We start from the raw sequence: 16,423 nt of genomic DNA, 5'->3' as shown, positions 1-16,423 counted from the left end.
GTGTTTGCTTGGTGACCACTGGGGTACGTCAAGTAAACAAAAATCAAGAAGCGAAACAAACGAAACTGTCGTCAGAGATTAGCAATGGGAGTTGGAAAAAGAGAGAAATTGGGACTAAAAGCAACACCGTAAAATAGCTAATTTTATCTTAGCTCCCTAACGTATACATGGTATATACGAATAATAAAATAATATAAATAATTTAAGCAACCTTTTATTGATCGATGTTTGGATTTCATATTTGTGCAAACAATGGTATGACTGGTTGTTGACTTTTTTCTTAGAATTTTTTTATTTGTATTTATTTCTATATTATATTGAAATATGAATATATCAGAATCATAAAAATAATAAAATGTAATAAACCACATAGCAGCAAATATATATAAAAAAAATTGATTAAATTACGTAACGAATATTAGAGGAAATATAGTTTTTGGATCTAAATTATATTTAATAAATAATAAGAATGGAAAAAATGAGTAAAATAAGTAATTGTGTTTAAGATAAAGAAATATTAATATTTGATATATTTTTTTAAGTTAGAGAAATTTTATTATACTAACATGTATTATGTGCACATCAAAGATTTAAATTATTAATATATATAATACATATATTACATTTGAAATGCTATCATTGATATATGTACAATAAAAGCCTAAACGTGTATTTAAGTGAATATATGTATGTATATACATATGTGCATACGATTGATGTCAAATTAAGTATTTCCATTAAGACATTAAATTCTGTGTTTAATATATGCAGAGGTATAATATACTTTATTAAAACAGACCTATACGACTTTAATAAATACTTTTAACTGAGGATTAATCACAGATATCTCAAAAGTTAAATTGTGTGTAGTATTTTTTCAATATCTACCGTTCTCATAATACTATTAGGTCGTTTTAATAATGAGGAAAAAAAACACTTTTAAATCTTTATTTTTATTTTATTGATTCAAAAGATAATTTCCTTCTAAATATATAATCTTTCCCCACCTCCCAGTAATTTGTATAATTTCATTGAAATAAAATGCTGGAGATTGATTCAATGCAAATCGTCTGAATTTTGATTTTTCCACGTCTAAAAAATGTTGCATCGATTGAAATAAATAGTAATCGGAAGGAACAAGGGCTGGAGGATAAGGTGGATGAGATAAAACCCTCCATCCAAGTTCCTTGATTTTATCGAGAAGCGAATTCACCGATGGCGATGCATATTTTTGTATTATTAAACTTCTGTTGCAATTTAAATTTTTTACAAGTAATAAAAAAGTTTAAAATGACAAATATTAAAAAAAAATTGTTGTTACTCTATACTAAGAAAAATTAAGATATAGTTACTAAAAGATAGCACCCATATAGCTAAGCATTTTTTACGACTTTATATTTTTTGCTTAAAAATTAAATTATAACCTAATTCTATATACGAGTGTATTTTTATTTTTATTCGGTGTAAACCGTAATCTGCGCTACCTACAAGGTGAGTGACATGCCGGCGGAAAATCTCGGGTCCATTGAGAGAGCCTTCTTGACTACCCAACCCCACTCTGCAGTTTTCCACCCCCTGGATATTCGCCCACGAGCCCCGATCCCCCAAGAGCGACCCAAGAAAACGCTATAAAAGTCCTCAGGAGCAACAGGTTCGCAACATTCGTGACAAAGCGTTTACGGGAGACGGTACTAAGAACAGCTAAATTGTCGGAATGTACTTCCGTTAATTATAAATAATATTTAGTAAGCCTAAAAATAATTAGGTATTAAAGTTTTGAAAAGGTGGAACTGTGTAAAATCTGTGAGTATTTTTTATATGTATTATACATACTATTAATATTATCAATAGATATTTTAGTTCATTTCAATAGAATATTATCCGTATAATCGACACTTATTATTTTAATAAATAGAAGTAATATTTGTAATTAAATATACAATGTTCAAAAAATACTTAAAAAGTTATTTAGTGGTGATTTTTAGATATAATATTATATACCGAAAAGTAGCAAAATTTCTAATTATAATAATATAGATTTTCCTATTAGAAACTATAAAAAATGCTTATGAGGAGTAAAAATAAAATTAGGGGCCTTAATTGACTATTAATATAAGCAAAAATAAATTATTTTATCTTCGCAGCCGTATTAAACACATTCTAAATATAATATAATAGCAATTTTTGTAAAATATTTACTGCACAGGCAAATATATCATAAAATCTTTTACTTTTGCAGTGGGTTGTTGATAAATATTTTTATCATTCTTTCGCTTGCCTTTTTTTGTATTATATTTGACTTTTTATTTGATATTTACTACTAATAAGAACATGTTTATTTTCTTGAGCACTGTAGAACCAAGTGCAGGAATTTTTATTTGTATTAGGGTTGCAATTTTTATTTCTTATAGACCACAAGAAATATTTAAGAAATACGTTCAGTGATTAAACGTTTGAAAAACAATGAAATATAATAATATTAATATTATTATTAAATACTAATGTTTTAACCCTATAGAAAAATTATTTGATATCGTATTATAATATTTTTTATTCGTGACTTAAATGGCTGGTAAAATACAAATTCTGAAATATTTTAATGTCAAAATTGCTGATATGTTTTACATTTTTACTATATATATAATCAATTTTAAATAAAAGTTAAAATAATTTTTAATATAAGATAGTGTTCTTTAGTACTTATTTTGCACTACATATTTGTTAAAATATTATTAAAAATATTCTTGTTATAATATCTATATTATACAAATATATTTCTCAGTAGTGTCTCGAATTAATAAATCTCCGTTTACTTGATTTTTGCGGAAGATTTAAATACCGATATTAAAAACAACTGTTTTAGTTGCAGAATTTACAAGTTAATTTAATCCGTATTGTAATTAATTTACACTTAATAAAGAAGGATTAATACAACTGTCGGTATTTATTGCATGATATAATACCAAATATGATAAAAAATAAAGCATGCTTATAATTAAATTTGTTTAAATATTTCGTACAATTAATCATACTTATTTTAAGATAAACATTTCGTTAATTAATAAAAATGCTAAGAAAAACACTTTATCACAGTTTTATACATAGCATCGCAAATGCAGACGAAGCGTATGATAATAAATAATTTGCATTTTTCAGAGCAAAATTAGTATTCTTTTGAGGATCGCATTAAGTGTAGAAATTTATAATCATATTTTTATTTATAATTATACAAAACTCACATTACCAAATTTTAAATAGTACTAATAAATTAAAAAATCATTATTTAATCTATTGTTTTTACTTTTCTGGTACCTGTAGCTGGAAATGCGTCAACCGTTCTTATTGGGCGCCTTTGTTTACATAGCTCTGGTCGCCGGAAGAATATCTAATGGAAACGAGCTCATAACGGCGAAAGACGATGGTGAAGTGCAAAACAAGCAACAGGGTCCCAAAGGTCAAAATTTAGCCACGGCGAATCCCATAATCAGATCCAAAAGGGTCACGACGGACCCAGAAGACATTACGTTTTGGGCAAACAGAGGCAGAAGATCGCAACCAGATCAGGCGCCGATACAGCAACCGTCTACTCTAGAAGATCAGCAGACTTATTTGGATTACCTAGATTACCTTTCGACCTTTTACGAGAAAAGGAACATGGACGGACCTTTTTGGGGTAACAGGGGCAAGCGACCATATGAAGAAGAAGATTTATTCGAAGTCAACAACGAATTTGGCGTATTAAATAAAAGCAAAAAGGACGATAGTGTTGAACCATTTTGGGGCAACAGAGGAAGAAGGAGTGATTTAAAAATGAATGATGATACTAACATATTCTGGGGCAATAGAGGAAGAAGAAGTGACGAAGTACTTTATAAGAGGAGCGAAAATGGACCTTTCTGGGGCAATAGAGGCAAGAAAGAATCTAATAATAAAAAAGAAATGGACGAATTGCCTTTTTGGGGCAATAGAGGCAAAAGGGATGGACAAAATGATGCATTTAATAAATTCTGGGGAGCTTGGGGTAAAAAAGATGTAGCAGAACCGTTTTGGGGAAATCGTGGAAAGAAGGAAGACGAGAATCCATTTTGGGGGAATAGAGGAAAGCGGAATACTGATGGACCTTTTTGGGGAAATAGAGGAAAAAAGAGCGATGAAAATGAGAACGTTGAATACAATCCTTTGTTTAGGAATATTTTGGTGAATAAATTCATCAAAAATATAATGCGAAAAATCAAAGAAAAAAACGAGTTGTTAATCAATAAGAGCAACGAAGACTATGAATATGATCCGCAAGATAAAGTACTGATTTACGCTGACAAGAATTTTAGTTAAATACAATCATAGAGATTTGTTGTTTTATAATATAATAAGCTTTTATCATTAACATATATAAAATTAACGAACATGTTAATATTGTTAGAAGTAGTGAAATAGTTATATGGTCAATCGATGTACGAATAGAAGTTTTGCAATACACATTTAATATAATAGTTATATTTTTACATAATAAAGATTGTTATTATTAATGTATGTGTACTAATATTATAATAAATAAACATTAATAAAAACATTGCAGATATGAAAATATAGTTAAGTGTGTGATTTATACATATAATATATCCCTCCTTTGAAACGTTTCAAATAAATCACCCAAACGGTAAACTAACCATAAAACCAAGTTTTGTTTTACCATCACAGATAGCAGAGATTTGAGACCGATAATGTCACACAAGCCTATAAATAAAATTTAATAGACCCGCATGTTTTCCAGTAACTGCATTATAACTGTCCATCGTTTCGGTCTGAAATATCACATTTTGACTTTTGGCATCGTAGAGATCATTAATATTTGATATACAATTTTCTACTAAAGCAATTATGGGTAGATCCAAAGGATGATAAAGAATATGATTTTAGAATATAGTCTCTTACTTTTTCAAAAATATTCTGAAGTTTTATTACTAAAAATATGGCATTATGCTTTAAATTAATTTTATAAAAAGTCCGATATTATATGTAATAATCACTAATATTCAAGGCTATAAGATGTGGTATTTCTTAGAAGCGGCATTATTTGATATCGACCTTCACGTATTAAAATGCTAAAGTTACTGTGATCACATTGGTTTATTTTTTAATAATATCACATATTTAATAAATACAGTGGCTAAGACTGCCTTCTTTCTCCATCAATTAAACGGCAACAAAATTTAAACGAATTGTATCAATGATGATGCGAAAGCTACTTAAAGTGCAACGTCAATTAAATATTACAACGACTGTCATAATACCTCATAACCGCCGACGGAAAACGAATGTTAGAGTTAACTCAATTAACTATAATGGAACTGCATGGTAAAATACCACTTTCTAGTGACTACCACACGTATAATTTAACATTTCGACATCGTCGGATAAAATCTAATGACTCTACGTTTTTTATCTGACGAAGAATAAAAAGACCCCGACCGCGACCTCCGGGATATAATAGCATTTTCAAATTGGTCATCAATGAATTGAGAGTAAAATGAGAAACGTTTTAGTTGAAGTAAAACGATAATTTCAGTGAAAAACTACAATAAAAAGGTCGTTAACGGTAAATTGAATCGATCTGTGTAAACAAGCATTAATTATAATATGAGATAATAATTTATTTATTATTTTAAATAAATAAAAAATGTTTATAAATTATATATATTTATGCTTGTGATTCTATTAATAACGTCGTCATCGACAAGAAGTTCCTATCAATTAGTTTTATTATTGCAGCTTACAATTTGTGTGAGATAAAATATTTTATTTAAATACCTAAATATAATATATTTAATATTTATTTAAGAAATCCTATTATTATAATATTAAATAATATTTTTTTATTGAAGTGGTGCTTTCACAGCCTAAAGTAGTATTCTAGTTTCTGTTTTAACCACACGTTGGCGTTCATAAACTTGAGTCTACCATAAGTATCGTATTTAAATATCATTTTTAAGTTCAAGACATTTCCACTTTAAATCATTTCCGTAAATCACGCGAAGTATTAAAATTATTTTCAAACTTTATCACAAAATTTATATCAATGATTGTCAATCAAACAATGACTAATAATTATATTGTAATAACATTAAATCACTATGAATGATTTCATCTATAGAAAAAGATAACCACAATATGTTTTCTAGCATTTTTTCCTGCTTCTTAACAAAAAAAGAATACATAGTATTCTGAGAACTCAAGGATAATAAAATGTCATTCTCTATAGTCTATACTTAATTATTGACTTCCACTGTTTTCACCTTTTAAGATGTGGCTTATTGTCAGTAACATACATATGTATGTATTATACAAGGACGGCTTACAGAATAATAGTGTCCTATTAATTAATATATTTTCTAACTCTAAAGCACCCAAAATATATGAAATTCAAGTTCATGGTTAAAGCCAATTATACTTTTCCTTTCGTAATTGCGTCAATATTCAAAAGGATCAGCCTAAATTATTTATTTATACAAAATAAATAATGAGCATTGTGGCCCCAATATGTCACTATGTTCAAAAAACATTCTATTATTACAATACACATTATAAATATGCAATACAAAAAAAAAAGAATACATAGTGAGTAAGAGAAGTAAAACTAATGAAATAATTAATTAAAAACAAATAATATGAAACGAACCAGCTCCTCGTAGCTGACATTTAATAAATCAATGTTCAATGCTAGCGTATTCGGGAGCCGGATGGCGATAGCTATATGCGAGTCGGCTAGTGCGGACGTCCTGACCATAACGGTCACCAGAAGAGGCAGGCTCTAGAATCCAAAACTGGAATTCCTCAAAAATAGTTTGATTGTCAACAGGAAATCCGTCAGTATTTTAAAGAAACTGTCTGCGAGAACATAGCGAATCGTATCCCTAAGCTCCTATAAGAAAGGTGTTGGGTTACAAGAATGGGCTATAATTAAATATCCTCTTATAAAGGTATCCCAAGAACATTTTATTAACTTTTTCGATTAAAATGGTATTTTTGAGGATTCTCGACTATAGATCCCGATTCAAGAATTCTGCGAAATAAATTGTCATAGAGGACGCAAATAACTAACGGATCGTCAAATTAGAATGCGTTACTCATAACAAAGCCGAGCATCTTGGAAGACATATAGCAGACGTCGTTTACGTGTAGAGAGAACCTCCACTTGCTCTCAAAAGCAATACCAATATAAGATTTTTTAATGTAAGTTTCTTTAATCAAAACGTTCCCTTCAAGATCGTAGGAATAATCTAATGGCGAACGGGATCAGGAAAATGACACAGCATGGCATTTACATTACATTTAAACTACCATTACAATACCTTTTTTAACATTGCCTACTTTTTTCGTCGGCACCTAACGCTCAAGTTTCCGATAGTCTAATATGTAAATATTTAATACTATCTTTCAAAAGTGATTCTTAAATCTGTAGGGAAAGTTTCTTTGTCAAAATGTTCCCACTGAGATCGTAGGAATAATCTGATGATGTACGGAATCGATAAAATGATACAGTATGGCACTATCCAACACTTAACGGCAGTTAACACTAACTTGACAGAGTCCATCTCCATAGAGAATCTCAATCACTTTGCAGACAAAGGAATCCGCAACAGATCGAATGCATCTATACATCTTTAAATCATGTCATGAATAAATAACGTGAAGAGCAGAGGGCCAGAGTTGCACCTTTGCGGGAACTTCAAAGTGATGAACTAACTTTACGATCACTCAAATAACTTAAGAAAAACCGAGTTAAATCATCCAGTCAACCGAGGTCCGACAATTTTTTGATGATGACACACAACAAATTTCTTGAAATCAGTATATACGACGTCTACTCGTATTTCTGCATCGATAGATTTTTTAATAGTTTTGGCGTAAGACAAAAGGTCAATAACGGTGGAATGGACAGGACGAAACGCATGCTGCTGGACTAATGCCTGCTCTACACTCTTGCGAAGCTGTCCAAAGTTAGGCGAGGACAAGAGTGTAGTAGGTCATTTCATTCTACTTCAATTCACTTATAAGAGTTTCACATATAACAATTCTGTACACTTATTGATGTTGAAAATGTTAAAAGTATGACTTCACTATTTCTAAGTATCCATCATAAAAGGCAAGCGTCGTATTAGAAATAAAACTTGCCGTAGCTTAGGAACAATCGTAAATGGAACGTAGAAAGTTTATTTGCTTGGCTTGCTTATAACAGAAAACTCAAAAGAATCACACACAACTTTCGAGTCTCACGCATAAAATAAAATAAATTGATATTGTTTCACATACGGGCGCAATTGTTATCGCTATCAATAAATCTATCACTGGGTCTATCGGCAGCTCGCTACTTATCCCAAAAATGGTAAAGAAACTCGTTAGATCTAATCCAACGACGGCCGGACTCTTTTGCGCCGGGTTGTGCATAAATCGCGAGGCGCGTGGGTGAATTCCCAGAGAGAACTAAGTCTCAAAGGACTTACCACCGGTGGGAATTGGCAAAGGGCCGTGACCTAAGGCCAAAAGACAACAGCGACATCTGTGCGACCTTCTAATGCCTGCGAGACCATGTCGAAGACATTGTGTGTAGAAATTTAGACAGATAAAAGTAACACGCTCGGAAATATGATACGAGTACTGCCTGGGTACATTCGTACACGAAACGGAGGTAATGCACGCCAAAGAGACAACTGCTTGTTCGTCATATATGCTATATGTATGTTGTAGAAAAATAAATATGTTTAAACAGATGATATGTTGTAGAGGAATTCACGACGAGTCGCCAAAGGCTCGTGTAATTCGACAAAAATATGTACATATTTGTTTAATAAAAATTGAATATGATGGATAAAAAATATGTTCTCAGTAACTGATAGCGATTACTGGAAAATAAATATTTTATGTATTGTAGGATAATGTTGAATATCGAAATACAAATATATGGTTGGTATTTATAACTTTTTTACTAAAATATTTTATTTTAAAATTATATGTATTGCAACAAAATAATATGCGACTTACATATTTATAAAAATAATCATAAACAGGAAAAGTGTTGCGAAATGATATTGTGACACCCAACACGCGTAGAGGGAACTCTGCGTGTGTTGGGTGTCAAAAGAGAGAGCAGGCGCTATACTTATAAGACGTTGAAATCAAGAGCTCGTTTAAATTTTCATATGGTTAAAAATAAATAAAAAATCAATATCAAAATAAAATGATTTATTTTGATATTGATTTTTACTTGTGCATATCTGGCTATTATATCTTTCTTTTCCAAATATCTCTCGGATATTGGATTTTTGAATATGAATTCGATTAACTGCCTAATTGTGATACAAGTTAGCTGCCTTGATATTTATTAATAAAATTAAGAACATCTAGAGAACTCTTATATGAGGAAGCTAATCATAATTTTGATTATAAATATTAAAAACGATTTTCCACACATGAAAGGAAATAAAAACATTTAAGGTTAAGGTTAATTTGTTTCGCTTTGAAGACATCACAAAACCTTAGAACCAATATCACAAATTACATGATACTATTATTTCGATTTATTGTATATAAGTATTTTTGTTCTAGCTATAGAGGACGAAGAGAAAAAAATATTTGAAAAAGATTTGTTCTTTGGTTTTTACATTATACGCTACGATATTACAAAAGACCATTTTTAGAATCTGGAAACTATTTTTAATCACCGATATATATTGAAATAACATTATAAATAGGTGTAATTAAACTAAAATGTAGGTTGAAAGCTATGTAAATAAAATCTGCAACTAGTTTTAGAATGCATCTTTATAAAAATAGAAATCTTTTTTTTGTATGTATTAGAACATATTTTATGTTTGTATATATTCAGAAATAAGTAAATCATTTAACTAATACATGTGCGTGCCAACTTACATACATACAAACGTATTATGTAATATAATTATTACAAACAAACCTGTTTATAAATTTACGAACATTTCGCTTAATTTTACTTTGCTTTTCAGTCTATTTACACACGTGTAAATTTTAAATTTTAATTTTAATTCAAATTCGTTTTATATTTACATCACGTTCCTCTACATGCTTTTACGTTTTTTGTTTTTATTCCCTTTGGTAAGATAGTGTTAACCGTATTTTTTTAATGCTCTCTCCGAGATAACCTAAACAACATACTTGGGGGGTCCGCACTCTGAAAAGACTTCGAACAATTCGAATAATTCGTCGTTGTACTAACAAATAAAATAATTAACGACGATAAAACACGACAATGATTTTTATTAACAGCGCCGAATAACTGTACACATCAAAGCTCATGTAGAGATGTGATGAAGAAAAAAAACACATAACAGGCCATGCGGCTTATAAAAATTAGACGTGCAAATCATCAATCACGATTTGTGTTACTGAGAAAAAAAAGGCTTGAAATTAATTTCGAGTAACGCTCCAAGCGACACATGGTAACATATCGTTGAATAGCTATCGATGAGAATGTGAACTTTTTGCCAAATGACATGTGGAAGTTGCGAACAGCACGCTCGCTGCGGGCGACTCACGAGACATAGGAACGTATATCATCACTCCACATGACCGGATATTGACAATAAATTGAATTATTGTATTGGAAATTGCCTTTTAAATTAAGCGTTAAGGTTTTCACTTTCTTCTTGGCAGGCTCAAAAAACGCCTATTCATCCCCATGTTTTTTCAATCTGTAAATATAGTTCCTCGTTAAACGCTTATGTTTCTTTTAAGAGGGTGTGTTTTTAATAAACGATTAACGAAATATGGTATTGGAAATTTGCACAGGTGTTTCTCGTGGGTTGATTTAATTATCAGTTATCAGAATGATTGATGATGTTCGCGGCGAAAGCAATAATTTCTCACGAAAGATTGATGAATCTCGCGCTAATGCTTTTCTATGAGGTACGTGTGAAAAAAAGATTCATAAACATCAATTTCAAATCGATATAATCGCTGTTTTTGCAGCTTGTTTATACCGATATGGAGATGTTTTGAGATGACTCATCTAAGAAAATTAAGAAACAGATATTTATCAACAATTTCGAGTCATGATATTTAATAAATAATATAAATATTTTTTTAAGTAATTTAAAATGCTTTATATATTATCTTATTTATACCGCTATAGCACGTATTTAATTTATGGATAATTCCATGGGTTGCTTAAGTATTGAATAAATAAATAAAGTCAAAGAAATTAAATAGTTCATTAAAAACTATATTTTTCTAAACATTTTTGAACTATAACTGTTTCCACTACAAAGGTCTATTTGGACTTTAAAATGCTATTTTCGATAGTGTATTCGTAACGCAAGAGAGTTTACTCAGTAACGCTGTGCTTGAAGTGTGTCCCCCTTAAGTCTGAGATTCGTTCAATTTTTTTTGCTATGATCTGAGTGCTTGGATTAAAGCAAAAAATACTATGAGAGTGTACCTTGTCTAAGTCGCAGCAATCTTGTGCTTGCAATATGTGTTTCAATTGGTCTGGAAATTTGTTATGAAGTTATAGTAGAAACTCGTGCCTTAGTTGTTTATGCTAATAGCAATGGCATTATAAAGTAAACGCAGGAAAATGGTTTTGTGAATTTATAGAAGGAAGAAATGACGTTTATTATAAAGAAAGATGTAGAAGGCCATCAGTTTTACCGACGTATTTTTCTTAAATAAGAAAAAAATATGCGTGATTGATAAAATTTATTACCAATGTAAAGAAATGTCTAGAACTGTATTAAATGTTTACAGAAAGATTAAGATTATCGGAAACTTGAGCGTTGGGTGCCGAAGTAAAAAGTAAGCTTAATTAAAGATATTGTAAGTGCCATGCTGTGTTTTTATTATTAGGTTATTTCTACAATCTCGGTGAGAACGTTTTGTTTAAAGAAACTTCCACTAAAGATCTTGGAATTACTTTTGAGAGCAAGTGAAGGTTCTCTACATGTAAATAACGTATGCGATAAATCTTTCGAGATGCTCGGCTTTATTATGAGGAACACATTTCACTTTGCCGACTCGTCAATTTTTCGCATCTTCTATGAAACGTTCGCAGCATTCTTAAATCGGGATATATAATTCGGAATCCCCGAATAATTAAATACTCTCTCCTAATCGAAAAAGTTCAGAAAAGGATCTAGAAATACCTTTATAATATGATATTTGATTATTATCCGTTCAAGTATTTCACTGCCTTTCTATTAGGATAAATAGAGGGCGAGCGGAGCGCATATAACGCAAGCCCTTATATCTCACTCACTCTCGTCAGTTAACACGCAAGCGAGCGAAAGGGAATGTATCTCACCGTACGCGCCTGATTAAGATATGATTTGATATGAGTTCTCACAGAAAGCTGTATGTCACTAAGCATTTTTTTCAAGCTACTGAAGGGTTCTGTTAACATTCAAACTATTTCCGAAAAAAAATAGTTTTTGGTTAGGGAAAGTCTTCAATTTTTTTTTTTATACTCTGTATTATTTTTAATCTTACTTGTATTCTACATATTTTTTGTGTATTTTAATAATGCTTTGTATTGATTTTTAACCATCGTGACACAATGGTCTTATTTAAATTTAAATAAATAAATATCAATACTTTCCAAATATATATCCTATTAATTTCAAGACATATTTTATATAACCTAAAAGATAATATTCAATTTTAGTTAAAATACATTGTCCTAATAAATACTTTTTTTTCATGAATATATACAAGTATCAAAGATTTAATAACGATTGTCATTAATACAATTTATTTATTAAAAATAAATTGAAAAAATACAATCAGAATATTTTTGAAAGTGTAATTAAGGTTATAATTAAAAACGTTCAAATCCATTATGGCCATCACGCGTATATCAACGATGATAACCAATATGAAAAATTTTAACACACTAAACTAACGGTTTAACTGTGTCGGTTAAAATGAGCTCCATTTCGCTTTTAATTAAAATAGATTGATATGATACATGAGAACGCCCGTTGAAAATGTTAGTACACGAATATATGCACAGAAAAAACACACATTAAAGGTCATCCATCATCAATCAATCGTCAATCAAAAAATGACTAATAACATGTTTAATCGTGATGTAATTCGATTTCCGTTGAATTATTAAAATATCACGGGGGGTTCGACTGTGATAATTTTTCATAAGATATCGGTTAAGTTGAGTTTGAATAATAATTTAACTACAATGTTGTAACTTGACGGTTAACACGCTAGCGCTGGAGGAACATTCGAGCAGATTACCTGTCAATGTTTGTTAGCGCTCATTCATACATATGAGGAGCAAGCAAGGGGAAGCTCTTCGAGTGATTGACTCTCGAGTCTAGAGAATGTACTCTCGGATCGATTAATTTTACAGCATCCGAATCAGCATGGAATAGATCAAACGCAGTGGCGCGGCGGACAAAAGTGACAAGCGAAAGTTAACGCAAATGTTTTTATGGTTATTTATCAATTGAAGAAAGTATGCTGCATTATAAATAGTGTGTGTGTGTATGTATACAAGTATAGGTACTTACGTTTACTTTCTCCAAATAGAGTTCAAGTTCTCTATAAGGATCTTCGCCCAGGAAGACGCCGGCGGCTCTCTCGTCTACCGCCAGCGAACTTTCGTCGCGGATCCATCTGCCCTCCTTGAATGTGCTCATGTTGGTTGCTATGATGACCGTATATTGCTATACTTTTCTAGCATCATTGTAGAGAGAATGCCATATGATCTGTTGGCAAAATAAAAAATAAAATAAATATATTTTAAAGTAATTTAATTTATGATAGTTTATAATAATATATTATACTACACTGCTAATAAGAAAATTAAGTATATCTAGATATTTTTATTTTGAAATATAATATCAATTATTTCACTATTCAGATCAACTTTAATAAAATATAATTTACTATAATATTTTTTTTGCAGACTTATATAACGGGTGGCAATTTTTCGTAAATCTGAACAAATTACTTGATGCATGGCGTCCTCTGACGTATGGGATTTCATTATCAAAAATATGTATTATGTTATGTTTCTTCAAGATATGGCAATATACATTCACATATTATAAAAATATAAATAAACGAAATCACCGACATTATACTTTTAGAAGGTCAACATAGGTGACCTTCGTGTCACTCTCTCATTAACATAAATCGAATAAGAGATTGATATTCCAAAAATATACAAACGAACTTGCATTAAAATAATTCGAATTAGAAATAGATATTTTAAAAATAGACAAATTGTCAACCTTTGATACAAAATATATTTTTTTGTAATCTGAGGTGCATGACATTTTGTATTTTTAATCTTTATGGTTTATTATCCATGAAGCATAACCTTCAACTTGAATGGATGCATTTAAAAATATTTTTGCGACAACTGTCGTTAACGGACGTGTAAACTGTTTCGTTACATTTTTCTCGAATAAGTGTTTTCGTTCATATTTTTTATAATAATATCCCTTTCAATGTTTTTAATTATTGTGCATTATAAAGTGATTATAATAAATAGTTAATTATTCCAATTAACTTTAAACTAAAATAGTGCTTAATTTTGTGTTGTTGACAATGAAGATACTGGGAATTCAAGTGATAGTGACCAAGACCTATTTGGTCAATTGAGGGATCGTCCACGTGTCATGACACTCGAGAGTGATTCTGAGGATTCAGAAGAAGGCGAGGATATTACCCTTGATTGGAATGACAATGATCCACCGTTTGAAGGATTAAAGAAAATAAATGTTGACACCAATAATATGGGACCGGAAGGATTTGCGGAAAAAAATATTGAAGACAATTTACTTCACGCAATTGCAGAGGGAACAAAGCTAAAAAATGGGAGAATGTATCAATTTCGGAGCTAAAGATATGGATCAGATTGGTTATAATCATGGGAATCGTTAGAAAAGGGTCATTACACCTCTATTGGTTTACAAATCCGTTAATCGAAAACCATGTCACGGAACAGTCATTCAAATTCTTCGGAATTTACATTTCTCGAATAACCTGGATATCCCAGATAATGCATATCGGCTATTTAAAGTGCCGAAAACTATAGATTGTTTTTCCGAACGTTTCATAGAACTTTATACTGATATATTTTTATACTTTATACTATTAATGTAAGGAAGATGATATATATTTTTTAATTTTTAATTAGCATATTACTACATCATCAAAATAGTCCTTTACAATATTAAAAGATAATTTTTTGTACATTATTAAGGATACTGTAATGAACACCATAAAATTTGTTAAAAAAAATTTGTATGAAAGTTTTTTGCGGAAGATTTGCTATACTGGGAATTTCGTTATTTTGGTGTGTAATGTATTTAGGATAAGAAGAATACATTGATTAAATTAGATAAGCAATCATAAAACAACCATCGTAATGAAATCTTTAAATTTTGACTTCTTGTCGTCGGGCTCCGAGGCCGAAAAATGTGTTTTTCCTTTTACAATACATAAAAATTATCGTTGTTTTTGATTGAATGCACATATTCGTTAGATTTTAATAATTGCAAATAAACTAGGTACGTTTTAAATGTGAACGTGTAATATATCCTTAGTATGTATGAGGATTGAAAGTTAATGTCGATCAAATCGCAGTGGGAACGCTATATATATCAGCCAAAGGACAGCTTATAAATGTGTAGTTTCTTGGATGTTATCTAAGAAACGACATTTAACAATGATTATAAATATGAAATTGCATACCTGGAATAATCGAAAGCCAAAATATCTAAGAGATTCGTCATGGATTTTATTCAATTTTTATTCTGTACCATCATTCCTCTTTCGGAATAGCCAAATTCAAGATTTTTAGTTACATCAAACTTATGTAGTATGTTCTTTATAAAAAGATAATACTTGCTGACAGTGACTTCAACATGAAAAGATTCACTTTTTGTTTATATATACCAATTTTACGTTGTAGCCATATAGGTCATCAAATTGTACCATCATCGCTTCTGAAAAATAATTAAAAACAATAAGACTCTTATCAAGAGTAAACATTGAACACATAATTACTACTAATATAATCTATAAATTAAATTTAAACGACAACCGAAGAACAAAATTTACGGAAGTTACTGTAGAGGATTAAACACGTAGATTGGCATCTCTTCATCTTCTTCAAAATTGTCGCAATGCCTCATAAATTAATTGCTTGCCATACGTAAACATTATTAGATCTATCATTGCTTCTGAAAATTAACTGTAAACGATACTATATAGTAAGTAAAATGTAACTTTTTGTTTACACTAATACAAGATTTTTCATTATCACTAGCATTGTAATATGTTTAATTAGCTTTGATATGTATACCTTCAATTGCCAAATCACCGCTGTTTGTCTTTTAATATTAGATCCTGGAAAGTCAATAGTAAT

The 16,423-nt window shown here is 30.3% G+C and overlaps 2 protein-coding genes across 4 annotated transcripts in view; one reads left to right on the top strand and one right to left on the bottom strand.

Annotated features, from left to right (window-relative positions):
* Positions 1 to 16,423, bottom strand: part of cv-c (RhoGTPase activating protein) — a 257,468-nt gene that overhangs the window by 180,490 nt on the left and 60,555 nt on the right. For all 3 annotated transcript variants that reach the window (XM_088193450.1, XM_088193453.1, XM_088193452.1), the window contains one exon: positions 13,554 to 13,751. In XM_088193450.1, coding sequence (XP_088049576.1) covers positions 13,554 to 13,682 — 129 coding nt within the window. In that variant the 5' untranslated portion in view covers positions 13,683 to 13,751. The remainder of the gene's footprint in view (positions 1 to 13,553; positions 13,752 to 16,423) is intronic.
* LOC148231949 (uncharacterized) lies at positions 1,661 to 4,463 on the top strand. Its single transcript, XM_088193460.1, has 2 exons — positions 1,661 to 1,803; positions 3,319 to 4,463. The coding sequence occupies exon 2, from the start codon at positions 3,325 to 3,327 to the stop codon at positions 4,330 to 4,332; it is 1,008 nt and encodes a 335-aa protein (XP_088049586.1). The 5' UTR covers positions 1,661 to 1,803; positions 3,319 to 3,324; the 3' UTR covers positions 4,333 to 4,463.

The sequence above is a fragment of the Plectrocnemia conspersa genome, unplaced genomic scaffold (assembly GCF_051122295.1).
Source record: "Plectrocnemia conspersa isolate PC_06_02 unplaced genomic scaffold, ASM5112229v1 ptg000009l, whole genome shotgun sequence".
NCBI classification, from domain to species: Eukaryota; Metazoa; Arthropoda; class Insecta; order Trichoptera; family Polycentropodidae; genus Plectrocnemia; species Plectrocnemia conspersa.
The sequence above is the reverse complement of the archived record's forward strand: the minus strand, read 5'-3'. Positions and strand labels throughout refer to the sequence as shown.